Source organism: Brachyhypopomus gauderio, chromosome 1 (genome assembly GCF_052324685.1).
Source record: "Brachyhypopomus gauderio isolate BG-103 chromosome 1, BGAUD_0.2, whole genome shotgun sequence".
NCBI lineage: Eukaryota > Metazoa > Chordata > Actinopteri > Gymnotiformes > Hypopomidae > Brachyhypopomus > Brachyhypopomus gauderio.
In genome coordinates this window covers 40,835,261-40,850,343 of record NC_135211.1, presented here as the reverse complement: position 1 = coordinate 40,850,343, position 15,083 = coordinate 40,835,261, and the positions used below count along the sequence as shown (strand labels likewise).

The window sequence follows — 15,083 nt, the reverse complement described above, 5'->3', positions numbered from 1 at the left end:
ACTGAACAGCTCTGTGATTGGAGGGTTATGTGTACTGAACAGCTCTGTGATTGGAAGGTTGTGCGTGTTGCAGGGTGATGAGTCGTAAGGCCGCTCTGGGTAAACCAGACCAGAGAGATCTGAACGAAAACCTCGCCGCAACACACTGTTTGGGACATATGATCCAGGAGTGCAGGAAACTGTTTCAGGTAACACTAACTAACACACACACACACACACAGAGGCACACACACACACACACACACACACACACACACACACACACACACACACACACACACACACACACACACACACACACAGGAGCACACACAGACCCACAGTCCCACAGTCACAGAGAACCCTCAAGACCCACAAACAGAGACGCACAACCACACGTGCACACACCTCTGAAGATTTATATACACGCACACAGGGACACGGGCCATAATACATGAACATATTCACACACACACATGCAATTGCACATACTCACAGGGAGCATACACACATACACATATATGCCAGAAAACAAGAATGAGCACATATGGATGTACTCACACACACACACACACACACACACACACACACACACACACACACACACACACACACATACACACAGAAAACAGGTGGCTATGTCATGACATTGAGGACACACACACACACACACACGCATCTGCCTTGGGCTTGTACAAAAAGTACTGAATGACTGCACAAGTCAAAAACGGATGTTAAAGCATTCATAAAACTCATGGAACACACACACATACCAGCTCATGCACGCAGACCATACACACACACACACACACACACACACACACACACACACACACACACACACACCCCAGCTCGTACACACAGGGCACAAGGAAGTGTGTGGGGCTTATCAAGGCCAATGTATTTGTCAAAGAGGAGAGAGCAGATGTATCTGTTACTGTGTGAGGGTGCCGGGCAACAGTGGATACTCAAAGCTCAACAGGAAAACTGTAACAACACATACACAAGTCCACATAAAGAGGAAGAGGTCAGAGAACTGAACAGGATACACACACACACACACACACAGATGCACAGTCCCACATAAACAGGATGAGATCAGCCCTTTCTGATCTGAGACCTGTCTGTCTCCATTTCACAGCCAACAGCTAACACACAGCTAACTCTCTCTCTCTCTCTCTCTCTCTCTCTCTCTCTCTCTCTCTCTCTCTCTCTCTCTCTCTCTCTCTCTCTCTCTCTCTCTCTCTCTCTCTCTCTCTCTCAGATTCCAGAGGAGTTGTCCTGCTGCAGGAAGTCCTACGTGGAGCAGGCCCTGAGCCCCTACCGCATGGAGGACCTGTTAGAGAACCAGGGTCCACATGGCTACAGGAGTCTGGCCCAGGACAGCCTGGATGTGCTGCTCAAAGAGGCCAAGGACCGCTTCCGAGGCTACGACAGCTGCCCCACTCACGAGCACGCTGAGCTGGCCTGCAAGAAGGTACGCGCTCCACTTCCAATCCATTCAATTTAACACTGGCTATACCAAGTACAGTATTTCTGTGTCGCAGAGAGGTTTCAGTATTTCAGTACTTTTCAGTATTTTCAGTATTTCCTCTTTTGACTCTCTACCAGCCCCTTTCTCTCTTTCACCGTTTCGCGCTCTCTCCTTTCTAGCCGTAATTTCTAGCCGTCTTTACTCCGGCTCCTGACCTCATTATGACATCACTTTCTAGCAAGCCCCACCCATCCCCGCCTGTTCTATCCTGTTGCTGACATTCCGCAGTGGGCGTGACCCTTCTTGCGGACCTTCCCAGCTGGATTTGGGGCGGAACTTGGGTAGCGCCGAGCGCTTCTGTAGCACTGATTGGTGAATTAGCGCACATTGCTGGCTCGAGCGTGATGGACACAGGCCACAACCAATCAGGCGTCAGATCGTCCAGGGCAGCGTGTGAACCAAGCCACCCAATCACAGAGTACAGCATGGCTTACACTATTCAATCAATCAATCAAATTTTATTTATATAGCGCTTTTTACAACAGTTGTTGTCACAAAGCAGCTTTACAAGTGCCGAGTCCTAGCCCCCAGTGAGTAAGCCAAGGGCGACAGGGAAAAACTCCCAAGTTTTTTTGCATGAGGAAGAAACCTTGAGAGGAACCAAGACTCAGGGGGGGAACCCATCCTCCTCTGGCCGACACCGGTCACCATGACAACAACAACAACAATTTAGACAGAAAGAAATAAAGAAAAGGAAAATATGTTACATACATTTTATAAATATTACATGCTCCGTTAAATGCTCAGATTATCCAAATTACCGTGACTTGTGTATTCGTCTGTATAATTTGTTTTGTGTAATTTGTGTGTTAACGGGCCGCCCAATGGAGGATGGGTTCCCTTTTGAGTCTTGGTCCTCCCGAGGTTTCTTCCTATTCCCCACCATCTAGGGAGTTTTTCCTCGCCACTGTCGCCTTTGGCTTGCTCATTAGGGATTTGGACCCTTGTAAATCCTGTAAAGCGGCTTTGTGACAACATGTGTTGTGAAAAGCGCTATACAAATAAATTTTGATTGGATTTGATTTGGTCATACTTATTCCTCGACCAGTGCCGTGTTCTTCTCACACAGTGGTAATGGTGGCCTCTTAAACACCTGTGCTTGAGGCTGCTGGAGTTTTAACTCTGAAGGCCCTCTATTCGAGTTCCTACAGCAGAGGAGTTTAGTGAAATATCTCTCCAGCGTAGAGCAAACACTCTCCTCTCTACGCCTGCTCCCGACTTAGCTGACATCGGGAGGGCCCTGAGGGCGAGGAGGAGGAGGACGATGATGAAGGTGGCGACCATGACGACCTGCCATGCCTCACTTGCAGGTGCACGATGGGTGGAGCCTTCGGCAGTGGAAGGCGTGCGTGGAGGTGGGGGCGGGGCCCCAGGACGTGCTGCAGCGAATCGTGAGCGAGCAGGCGAGCTGGGATGAGGACCTGCTGGAGGCCAGAGTGCTGGAGAGCCTGGATCACTCGGTGGACGTCTACCAGTACGCCCGCCACAGCATGGCACCCCACCCCCCCACAGACCATGTCCTGCTGCGGTGAGACACACACACACACACACACACACACACACGTTCACGCACACACACCAGTGTTAATTTCGTTGACGAATAATTTTGTCCTAGTTTTCGTCAACTAACCTTTTTTTCATCACGTAAACGAAATGATAACTAAATAAAAATGATACGAAAATATTGGCCAGCGACGACATTCAATCAGACCTGATTTAGTTTAGTGAAAGGTAGGGATAAGTTAAGAAGAGATCCAACCGTAACTACTTTAGTGTACACGGAGAGGCGGGACAAACCGGGTAACCGTCCAATCAGTACCAACGTCTTCACATCGCTCAGAACCCGGGAAGACCAAACCAATAAAGTTGTTTGGAAATTTGTTTTTGTATATATTGCACATACAAACAATAATATTCTGTAACTGGTTAATAAATGTTTCATTTTGTGCAAGTGTATTTAATAACTATTACACCATTTATATTTTAGTCAACTAAATTCTTTTGATAATTAGTCGACAAAATTCTAATGATAGTTAGTCGACTTAAACTAGACCAAGACTAAAAACAAATCCAATGACTAAATTATGACTAAAACTAAATGACATTTTAGTCAAAAGACTAAGACTAAAACTAAATCAAAAATTGCTGTCAAAATTAACACTGACACACACACACATATATACACACACGCTCACGCACACACGCACATGCACACTCACACACACAAACACACACATGCTCACACACACACGCACACACACGCTCATGCACACACACATATACACACACACACGCACAAGCACACTTACAAACACACACACACACACACACATACATGCACACATACACATACATGCACACACACACACACACACATACGCGCACACACACACATACATGCACACACACACACACATACCAGTCATACCATATCACACATCTGGGTTTTGAAACAACACTGGTGTTATTGTGTTTAACCGTGTGTGTGTGTGTTGCAGGTCATGGGTGTCAGATCTTCCTAAAGGCGCATGTGCATTGGTGTGTGTGTCAGTGGACCACGAGGCAGCGGCTGTGATGGGCGTGCGGGTCAATGTGCTGACATCACGCTACTACATAGAGCCCTGCGGCCCAAACAAGAGCCGTGTCACACACATCTCCAGAACCGACCGAAGGTAACACACACACCCACAAACTCATACACTCCTCCAGAGCTACTCACACACATCTGCTTCAACACATTAGCGAATCATTTACAGTACGCACAGACACACACATTTATCTCTCTCAATCTCGTTCTCTTTCTCCTGCAGGGGGCGCTGTCCAGAGTGGTACAATAAGCTGTATGGTCATCTATGCGTTTCTGAACTGGTGCGAATACGCGACTCCTTCATATGCCCATTAGACAAATGAACACAAACTTGGAGAGTTGTGACATTTTTCCCTTTCGAAGGATTCTCTCAGAGGAGAGAAGGAACGACGATGAAGATTATTAATTTTCTCATTCACTTACACAGTCACATATGGACAAACAGTGACTACACATTCATGCAACAAGCTACGAAGGCCAAAGGCCAAAGGTGCGATCGCTGCTTAGCCTACCGAGACAAAAGGTCACATGATGGCCCTGAAATACTGGAACAGACACACCTGCTGCTGTGACGTCATCGTCTGTGATGTCATGATGATGTGACCTAATATGTGATGATGTCACAGAGGAACTTGAACTGGGGAGTGCTACTGCTTCTGAGAAGCACGAAGGTGTGTGTGTGTGTGTGTGTGTGTGTGTGTGTGTGTGTGTGTGTGTGTGTGTGTGTGTGTGTGTGTGTGTGTGTGTGTGTGTGTGTGTGGACGCGTGTATGTTTGTGTGTGACATATATTGGCAACCTACTGCAAAATTGTACTACACCTATGCCTGTGTGTGTTTGTGTCTGTGTGTGAGCGTGCGTGTGTGTGAGTATATGTGTTAATATGGATAAAAAGAGATAGATGGAGAAAAAGAGAAAGTTTGAAAGTGTTTCAATATTAATAAGATGTGTCTGTATATGCATGGTTACGTTCACCAAATCCATAGACAGAGAAATGGATGGATGGATGGATGGATGGATGGATTGAAGGATGGATGGATGTCTGCCTTTAGAGAAATGCAGAGAAGAGAGAAAGGGGTATAAGATATAAAAGACAACGGGCCAGATCACATGTTGTGTGGAACCAACAATTCCAGTAACACCACAGGACTGCAGGCTGCAGTGGGCCCGAACCTTGAGACCAGAACGGATCATAGTTGCCGTCTTCCTGGCAATGCGCCGTACGCCAGCCTGTCCCTCTGTCTTCCCACAACTCCACATGGCAGGCGAGCGTGGGCAATGAAAATGGATAGGGGATGTAAAACTGTGTAAGAAAGACGTAAGGAGGGGCCACAGGAAGAGAATGCTGGGAGAGACCGCTGGTATAGACAACTGAGAGAGACTACTGAGAGAGACTGCTGAGAGAGACGGCTGAGAGAGACGGCTGGGAGAGACTGCTGGGAGAGACCGCTGGGAGAGACTGCTGGGAGAGACTGCTGGGAGAGACCACCGGGAGAGACCGCTGGGAGAGACTGCCATTTGGCTGTTTGATAGAACCGCTGGGCGAGGATGTTTGAGAGAGACTGAAAGTGACTTTGTTCTCCCGTTTGACAGTGTTAACCTGAAATGAAGTACAACTCCTAAAGAGTAACAGGCGTTATCCCTGACGCCCGTAACCAGGCTGTGCGGAGCTTCCTTCCTCAGGACCTCGGGAGCGAGCCCTAGCAACAGGCTCCTCCCCCTGGTTACGGCGGTGTTGAAGACAGCCTGTCCCGCCACACCGCTTGGCTCTGCGTCCGAATGGTTAAGATAACGCACGACAATGAACGTTAATTTAAGCCCTCGTGTATTTAAAGCACAGATATATTGTTTTTAGTTTGTATCTTATTGTACTGTAAATGTTTCACATTTAAGTTACAGAAATGAAAAATACGTTTTATCTTTTTTATTATTAATATTATTTCTGTACAGATTAATCACAATCTAAGTGCACTACTAAATGTATTAAAACTATAAAATGGTGTGTCTGTGTTCATCTATCAGGGGATAAAAGTATTATCGTAGTGTCATTTTTTTTTTTTTTTTTTGTAATTGCCCTACTCTATTTGTTTAATGCAGCCTTCATTTCTAGACAGCTGTTGTCCTGACAGCCATTGTCTTGAGTTCCTGTAAAAAGCTGCTGGATCCCAATATCAACAGCAGGCTGATTACTGCAGGTCACTGTGGAGGTTGCTGTGTGTCTTTCTGTCGGCCGACTGTCAGCTCTCCTCAGCGTCCGCTTATTTCAAGGTTAGCGTTGCCTCTCCTCGATGTGCTGGGAGAGTGAAGTCACACTTCGTTCCTGCCAGGAAAGGTAATCGAAATCATGCTTTAAAAGCCAAGCCAAGCAGCACCTCACTGCCCCCTGCAGGAGATTGGCGAGAGTGCAGCATACCTCATCCCAGCTAGAGTAACCGGGCCTCCCCGTACCACTAAGTACAGTAATGGCTTTGATTGGTACGCCCCCTAGTGCCTTACCATTTTAGTGTCGTCCCTAAATTTACTGTAATGACTTGTGCTGATGGTCTCACGGTAGATTATTTTTGACATATTTTTGCTGTAGTTTGCTTTGGAAAATATATATATTTTTATTTCAGATATTTGTTACATGAAAATTTTGTAGCACTGACAAATAACATCCCCTTTGTAGGGGCTGGAAAGAGGTGGTTTGTCCATCATTATTATGGGGTGACACGTATCTCCCTCGGCCCCTCCCTCAGCCCCTCCCTCGGCCCCTCCCACTGCCCCTCCCTCAGCCCCTCCCACTGCCCCTATGCTTTCATTCTTGCCCCTCTGGAAAACTGAAGCAGCTGTGTGTAGCAGCTCGTGATCTCAATATGACACAACACATCTATACCTCACACAAAGAGAGCATTGTGGTTAAACACACACACACTGAGTGCTACATGAAGGCTCTAGTCATAGTGATTCTTCTCTTTTTGGGATGACCAGTGATTCTAGTCAACACTCTCTCTCTCACACACACACACATCGCAATCTTTAAGTATAGTGTGGAAACATGTAAACATCAGACACGCTGGGAGTGGAGGCAGATAAGTGGTGTGTGTGTGTGTGTGTGTATCACATTCCTCCCTGTGTTTTTGGCTGCTCTGGGAATACTCTGGGAATGCACTACAGGACGGTTCCCACAGCGATAAATCCCGACGCTGTGGCCCACTGTGAGTGGCGTGTGATTCCTCCTGTCCTTCCTCTGTTCCCAGCCTCATGGGACCATCGCATGTCGCTACGCACAACCCCAACCAAAACCACCACGTGTCCCAAGTTGTACATATCTTTAATTGATATTTATTTATTTTCCTCATATGCATGTGCATATACATGATGAATCTGCAATTTACCATGGCTTCTCTATGGGTGGAGTCACCACCACCACAAGCTCCAGCCCAGACCTACACCACCACCACCATCTAAACCACAGACCTACACCACCACCACCATGTACACCACAGACCTACACCACCACCATCTATACCCCAGACCTCCACCACCACCACTACCATCTATTCCCCAGACCTACACCACCACCACTACCATTTACACCCCAGACCTACACCACCACCACCATCTACGCACCAGTCCTACACCACCACCACCATCTACACCACAGACCTACACCACCACTATCTACACCACAGACCTACACCACCACCATCTACACCCCAGACCTACACCACCACCACCATCTACACCACAGACCTACACCACCACCACCATCTACGCACCAGACCTACACCACCACCACAATCTACCCCACCACCAGATCTACCCCACTATCATTCATTCTTGTCTTCTTCAATATCTTCCAGTTACCCAGAAGAGACCCTCTGTTTCTTGTGAAAACATGATTAGCAATGTTTAGTGCGCTCAGACAAGCCAGCAGTACATTCACTTCTTGGGTTTCGCTTATGTTTGTGGAGGACTAGGGACACAAACAAGTAATAGGCTGGGTAAGGATTAGGCTACATGATTAGGGTGAGTTCACTTCACTGGCCATACCTGTATTTAGGGTCTTTTCTGACTCATGAACAAGTATTATTCAGTGCATTTGGTAAAGAGTAATAATACCGTAATAATAATAGTCATTCCAAAACGTCACAGGCCCCCAGGAAGTACCACATAGGTGTCTATCAGGAATGCCTGCATGTGATGCAGGTTATTTTTTCAGTTTTCCTCTGTTACTTGCGTACATACATACTAAAAGTTTATACCCCATATGCATGACCAAAAAGCAAAAACACAGCATTCTTGTTAAACAGCAATATTTAAAAAATGTCCCTGTGTTTATTTCTGGTGGTGCTTCACCTCTTCCTCCTCCTCTTCCTCCACCTCCAGGTCTGTGTCAACCTCCCCATTCTGCTGTTCTGCAGCTCCACACTGCAGGGACTCCATCTCTATGAGCTCATGCTGGACTGCTGCTGCCCCCTGGTGGCTCGTAGACACCAGTGCACCACTGTTAGTCAGAATAGTCTTATGCAGTGGTCGTAATGTCCAGCACCAAGACAGGACTTTACGTCTAGTATATCTAAGAATTTTATCTGATCTTATAAGTTTATCTAGTTTTATACACCTGATAAAACATCTGAATAAATCCAGCCTCTCAGACATTTTAGTCTGTGTTCACTGCTTTTCCCTCTGAGTAATATGTTTTGTGATGGGACCTCATGAGACAATGTCCCCCCTTCTTTAAGATCAGGAAGTTGAACAAGCACAACAACAGGAAACAGAAAAAGGCACGAGCAGATACCATAGCGATATCTTTCTCTGAATTATGTTACAGAGTCTTAATAGCTCTGTAATAGCTTAATAGTTGTGCAGGTCATCGATGGGTCTCACATGGGGTCACTTACACTAAAGCTAACACAGGTGTTACATGATCAACAAAACTGCCCTGTTGAATGTTCTGATTCTTACTGTTGTTCTTCCTAGGGCTTTGGGAGCTTTGGACAGACACAAGTGATTTGATAATGGTTCATTATAAAAGAAAACAATGTATCATTTATTATGCTAAACTGTTTTGAAATGTTAATGAGGGTTCTGTGGGGTGTGAAACTGTACGTGACAATTATTGAACATGTAATGACTGATGACGCACAAATAAGGAATTCATTACAATTGAAATAAAAAGTATTTTGAATTCAAACACTGAAACTGCTTGGTTGTTTATCTTTTAAGCTATTTTAAAGCTCTTTTAAAGCTGTTGCCCAGCAATTATGCCTATATCTGCATAGGAATCACATATTTGAAAAGTTCCAATCTGGATTTAGGCCCCATCACAGTACTGAAACAGCATTAGTTAAAGTAACAAATGACCTTCTCCTTGCCTCAGATCAAGGCTATGTATCTCTGTTAGTGCTTCTTGATCTTAGTGCAGCTTTCGACACAATAGATCATAGGATCTTGCTAAAGCGGTTAGAATGCTGGGTTGGAGTCTCAGGCACAGCCCTTTCATGGTTTTACTCTTACTTAACTAATCGCTTAATCAGTTTGTAGAGCTCAATAATATTCCATCCAAACGTACAAAAGTGAAATATGGTGTCCCGCAAGGCCCCACTTGCCATTTTAGGACCACTATTATTTACATTATATATGCTACCATTGGGCACAGTTATAAACAAACATGGTGTCAATTTTAACTGCTATGCAGATGACACTCAACTTTACATATCAGCCAAACCTGATGACAAACTCAGTTTAGGAAAAATTCAGGCCTGTGTAAGAGATATTAAATGCTGGATGTCTCTAAACTTCCTCCAACTAAATGAGGACAAAACAGAGGTTCTCCTCCTGGGCCCTAAGGCCGCAAGACAGAAAATTCCAGATCTAATGGTTAATCTCGCAGACTACTCCATTACACCTGGCACAGTAGCCAAAAACCTAGGCGTCACACTCGACTCTGACCTATCATTTGATAAATACATAGATAATACTATAAATACATAGATAATACTAATACATAGGGTCAGACAGAGAAGTATTAGTACAAGTTCCTATACAGACACACACAAACAAATCATTAGCTGTTAGGCAGGTTGGAGAAAAGCCCTGGGGAACACCTCTCATCACCACCCAATCGGAAGACAGCCGAAAGAAGAAGCTTCCTTTCAAGCCTCGATTTGCATAGGACATCCCATTCCACTGATCCTGAGGTAAGTGCGGTCTAATTTAGATGCTACCTGCCAAACTCCTACTAATTCAGTTTCCTGGTTAGACTGGATTTATTCACCGCGGCAGAATCGCCCACTGCATTCCACTCATGATAGAAGACACCTGTCAAAACTAGAAACAACAATTAGGTTACGTTCCAACGGCTCCTCCAGATCCAGACACATAACTGAGAAGTGATGAACCAACTACACACTGACATGGTGGACAAGATGCACAACACAGCAGTGGTTATAGAAGGGGATGAAGACCTGGTGAAGGAGGAACATCATTTCATATGAGGTTGTGAAGACCTGCCACTTCAAGGAGGGCACAACTTTCCTTACTCTTATTGCTTAACAAACAACTCATTCATTTGTTTATTTGTAGTTCTAACAAAGACATTTCACTTAAGAGGGTGCCAGGGTCAACAGAAAAAGTTGGTAAAGTGATAGAATTGACTAAAACACACCCCTAGCAGACAATATAGGAACTGCAGATTTTAAATAAAATGGAGTTTATTCTTCTTTAATAATGTAGGTGTGACGCTGGGACAGAGGCAGCAGGAGGCAGAGGTGAAGTAAGCTCGGGTTTATTATCCATGATAAATATCAACAAAAAGACTCAGGCTCAAGGGCAAAAGGTAGCAACAGAAATAAGAACACCGAAGTAAGTCTCTCTTGAGTAGCAAGGGCAGAACTCTCCCTGGTAGCGAGGCGCTGAGGCAGGAGAATGAGCAGCGCTGGAAGGATCGACCTGTGGGAATATAAAGGGAGAGCCTAACACGGAACAGGTGTTAGAACACAGGTGATTGGGAGCGTGGGAGTGTTCTGCGTTGTGAGGGTGTGCGTTGTGTGACGGGGGGCGTGGTGGTGCTTGTGCGGGTCGCTTGGGGTGCCCTCTGGTGGCGTCCAGGCCGACTCACCGTGACAGTAGGTTTATTCCGCGGACTGGACTGAACCCCCTGGCGGTCCATATGGTTGACACCCCTGCTTTACAGCTTCAAAAATATATTATGCAAATTATGCCCTGGAGCCCCACACCTTCACAAGTAGAATATTAACTGAAGGCTTGATTAAATAGGTGAGTCTTAAGTCTATGTAACCCCGTTAAAATGAGCACTCTTGCTTTTTGCTGGGTCGTTCTGTGGATTGGGTGCGTTTGCCCCTCCCACTCTCTCCCCTCCCCCCCTTCTTCCACTGTCGTTTTTTTCTTTCTCAAGCACATGGTGTGAGAGCAAGTTTTGAGCTGAACGAGAGCCAAATTAGTAAAGCTAATAAAAATTTGCTTGTGATAAAGAGACCTAAAATACGGAGCCCGTAAGGTGACATCATGTAAAAAATAAAATAACGCGTGCGAACGCCTTACTAACGCGTGGCCACGACTTACTAGCGCGTGCGAACGAGATATTTAAGGCGTGGGAACGAGATAATTAACACGTGGGAACGAGATCATTAAGGTGTGGGAACGAGATACTAATGTCGCCTTTCACGCGCGGCAACAAAGTTAATTTTTTCACAGCAAAACAAGCAGATCCCAGGGTTGTTTGTGAACTGACTGCCAAGGAGGGGATGTACACTAACTGACTGCCCAAGGAAGATAAACCTAGCTTTATATAAAGTAATACTTAATTATCTCATTCGCATGCGTTAATTATCTCGTTCGCACGCGTTAATTATCTCGTTCGCACGCGTTAGTAACAGAGGTGGGACCAAGTCAGTGTTTTGCAAGTCTCAAGTAAGTCCAAGTCTTTATACCTCAAGTCCCGAGTCAAGTCTCAAGCAAAGACACTCAAGTCAAGTCAAGTCTCGAGTCAAGACAGGCAACAGTCAAGTCAAGTCCCAAGTCTGAAACTTGGAATTTCAAGTCCTTTCGAGTCTTTTTTTTTTTTTACCAATGTTGCAGGTATATTTTAAATGTAAATAAATTTAAATTGTAAATTCTTTTTTAAATCCGTATTCTCCTCAAATCTTGATAAAACATGTGCAACTGAAAACACGAAGTATAAAAAAAATTAAAATTACACCTCTTTATTGCACAGTTCAATTTGTTAAACTTAGCTGCAAAAATATTCATACTTTAAACTACAATTTTCCAGAAATAAATATTCTGTGAAAAAGTCATAAGTAGAACTCCATGTTCAAATAAAAAGTGCTGATATTTTCACAGTACAATACAAAGAACCATAACAGCATTTTCCCTCTTTTCTCTTATCTGGTTTCTTGGAGAACATGTGTGAGTGACACAAGACAAACAAATATAAGAACTGAACAATTAACAGGAATCTGCAACTTTAGACATTTCAGTAAACTATTCTGCATTGCATTTGCTGGCCAAAAGTCTGTATGTCATTTGTGCACGATGAATGATGTCCCCATAGCTGAAAACTCGCTCCACTTTTGTCAATATATTTTTTTCTCGACGTAGATGTCTTCAAATACACAATCCATGCTGAGATAGAACTGGATATTATGATGGTGACAGAGAGAGGCTCTCTTCCCTGAGTTCAGATACAGAACCCAGGGTTGCCAACCCTCACGCATTGAGCGTGAGACACACACGCTTCACACGCTCTCACGCCACACATCCGATTTCTCACGTCGGAAAAAAATCTAGTTTATTTACCTCTGATCCACATCTATGATTCAATGAGTTACTAGTTCGCTCTGGCACCAACCACTGGCGATCGATCGATCGCGATATAATACTTAATTTGTGTCCATTATACACCCCGCCCGGTAAAAATTTACGTTCGCCAACCCCCCATTTGATTGGTTGTGCTGCAGCTCATGCACACACACACGTACAGAGTGTGGAAAAGCAGAGGACCGGTCTGCGTCAGAAGGACGGAAATGAAATTAATGGGGCGCACTTTATAAATATTAATATGCGTTTTAAAATTTAGATTTGGGGTAAAAAAAAATCAAGTCTTTGCAAGTAAACAGGTTCAAGTCCAATTCAAGTCCCAAGTTATTGGTGTAAAAGTCCAAGTCAAGTCTAAGTCTCTGAATATTTTTTCAAGTCAAGTCAAAAGTCTTAATATTAATGACTCGAGTCTGACTCGAGTCCAAGTCATGTGACTCGAGTCCCCACCTCTGGTTAGTAAGTAGTGGCCACGCGTTAGTAAGTCGTGGACACGCGTTATTACTTTTTTACATGATGTCACCTTACGGGCTCCGTACTAAAACGTCCAGTATTGGCGTTTTTTTCTTTTCAATTGTCGTCTTGCTGGGAGCTGAGTGGACTCTTGCCATTTTTAGTGGATAAAGTGGTGGAGAGAGGCTCCGCTTGCTTTAATAGATGGGAAGCGTTAAGAGAATTTACCCAATCCGGGATGGCGAGCCAACCTGAGACTACGTTTCCCAGAATTCTGTGCGAGTGAGACTCTGCAGCACGAGTTGCTGAAAGCGCGCGCAGAGCTAGACAACTTTGTCTTTTGGAGTTTTTTTTCCAGTAATTGTTTTATTGACTATTTATTGTTTATCAACAGAATTTCATATGTTTAATTGATATATCCCATTGTATACACATTCAAGCCGGATTATCATTTTGTTTTATTTTTCCTTTCCTAGTCATCCACACACGTCAGTCCTAAAGGGATCCATTCTTTTTTTGTCAATAAATACACAACTGTACCTCTGTCCCTGCACAACTTGGTCTGTTGCATTTTTTTCTGTCCCAGCCCTCCTTTCCGAGCCTAGAGTGTGTGTTTGGACAGTCCAAGTTCATTGGTCGACTCATCCTCCATAGTATTATCATTGTGGCCATTGAGCTACATATAACGAGTGCTACATCTAGATTTAAAGATTGGGACTGTGTCAGAATCTCCGATCGGAGCTATTCCATAACTGTGGGGCTTTTTAGGAGAAAGCTCTGTCTCTGGCTGTAGTCTTACAAATTTTTGGAACTAAGAGAAATCCTCGTGCAAAAGGCAAGATGGGTGATAGTATTGTAACGCGGGGTTGGAGGCAGCAGGAGGCAGAGGTTGAGATTCGAGGGTTTTATTCTCCATTATAAAACAGAAGAACTCAGGCCACTAGGCAGTACAAAACAACAGGTTTAACGAAAGTAAGAAAGGCAAGAACGAAGTGTAGAGCAGAGACCAGCGAGGCGACGGGAGACTCTCACGTTGCGAGGCGAGGGGTGCAAGCAGTATGCGCAGCACTGGACGGCGCGACCTGTTGGAATATAAAGAGCCCGAGGCTGATTAGTAACAGGTGTCAATACTCGGGCGATTGGGAGCGAGGGTGTGACCGTGCATGAGGAGGCGTGTGCAGCGTTAGAGTGGGCGTGTAGGTAGAGGCAGGTGTGTGTGTGTGCGTCCTCTGGCGGCGTCTGGGCGGACCCACCGTAACAGAGCCCCCCCCCAAGGACCCCTCCAGCCTAAGCTTCCTCGGACGACCCGGGCGGCGAGGAGCCGGACGATGCGGATGTTCCCGATGGAAGGAGGCGATCAAGGAGGGGTTCAGCACCCGGGAAGCTGGAACCCACGACCGCTCCTCTGGACTGTAGCCCTCCCAGTCGACCAAGTACTGCAGGAGCCTGCCCCTGCGCCTCGAATCCAGCAGCCTCCGCACTATGTATGCAGGACCGTCACCCAGCTGCAGGGGGGGGGGCGGACTGGACCCAGTCACTTCACTCAGAGGTCCCTTTCGGACCGGCTTTAGAGCCGAGACGTGGAAGGACCTCGAGATCCTGCAGTTCCCCGGCAGGCACAAACGATACGTCACCGGGTTAACGCGCCGCTGGATGACGTAGGGACCCGTGTAGCGATCCGCCAGCTTACCCCTGGGTCCCAGCCGACC

At 45.5% G+C, this 15,083-nt stretch overlaps 1 protein-coding gene across 4 annotated transcripts in view; it reads left to right on the top strand.

Moving 5' to 3' along the window:
* Positions 1 to 6,100, top strand: part of dlc1 (DLC1 Rho GTPase activating protein) — a 75,822-nt gene extending 69,722 nt beyond the window's left edge. For all 4 annotated transcript variants that reach the window (XM_077013577.1, XM_077013578.1, XM_077013575.1 and 1 more), the window contains 5 exons: positions 74 to 188; positions 1,244 to 1,456; positions 2,824 to 3,041; positions 4,012 to 4,185; positions 4,324 to 6,100. In XM_077013577.1, the coding sequence (XP_076869692.1) occupies positions 74 to 188; positions 1,244 to 1,456; positions 2,824 to 3,041; positions 4,012 to 4,185; positions 4,324 to 4,423 (820 nt within the window). In that variant the 3' untranslated portion in view covers positions 4,424 to 6,100. The remainder of the gene's footprint in view (positions 1 to 73; positions 189 to 1,243; positions 1,457 to 2,823; positions 3,042 to 4,011; positions 4,186 to 4,323) is intronic.
* The last annotated feature ends 8,983 nt before the right edge of the window (positions 6,101 to 15,083 follow it).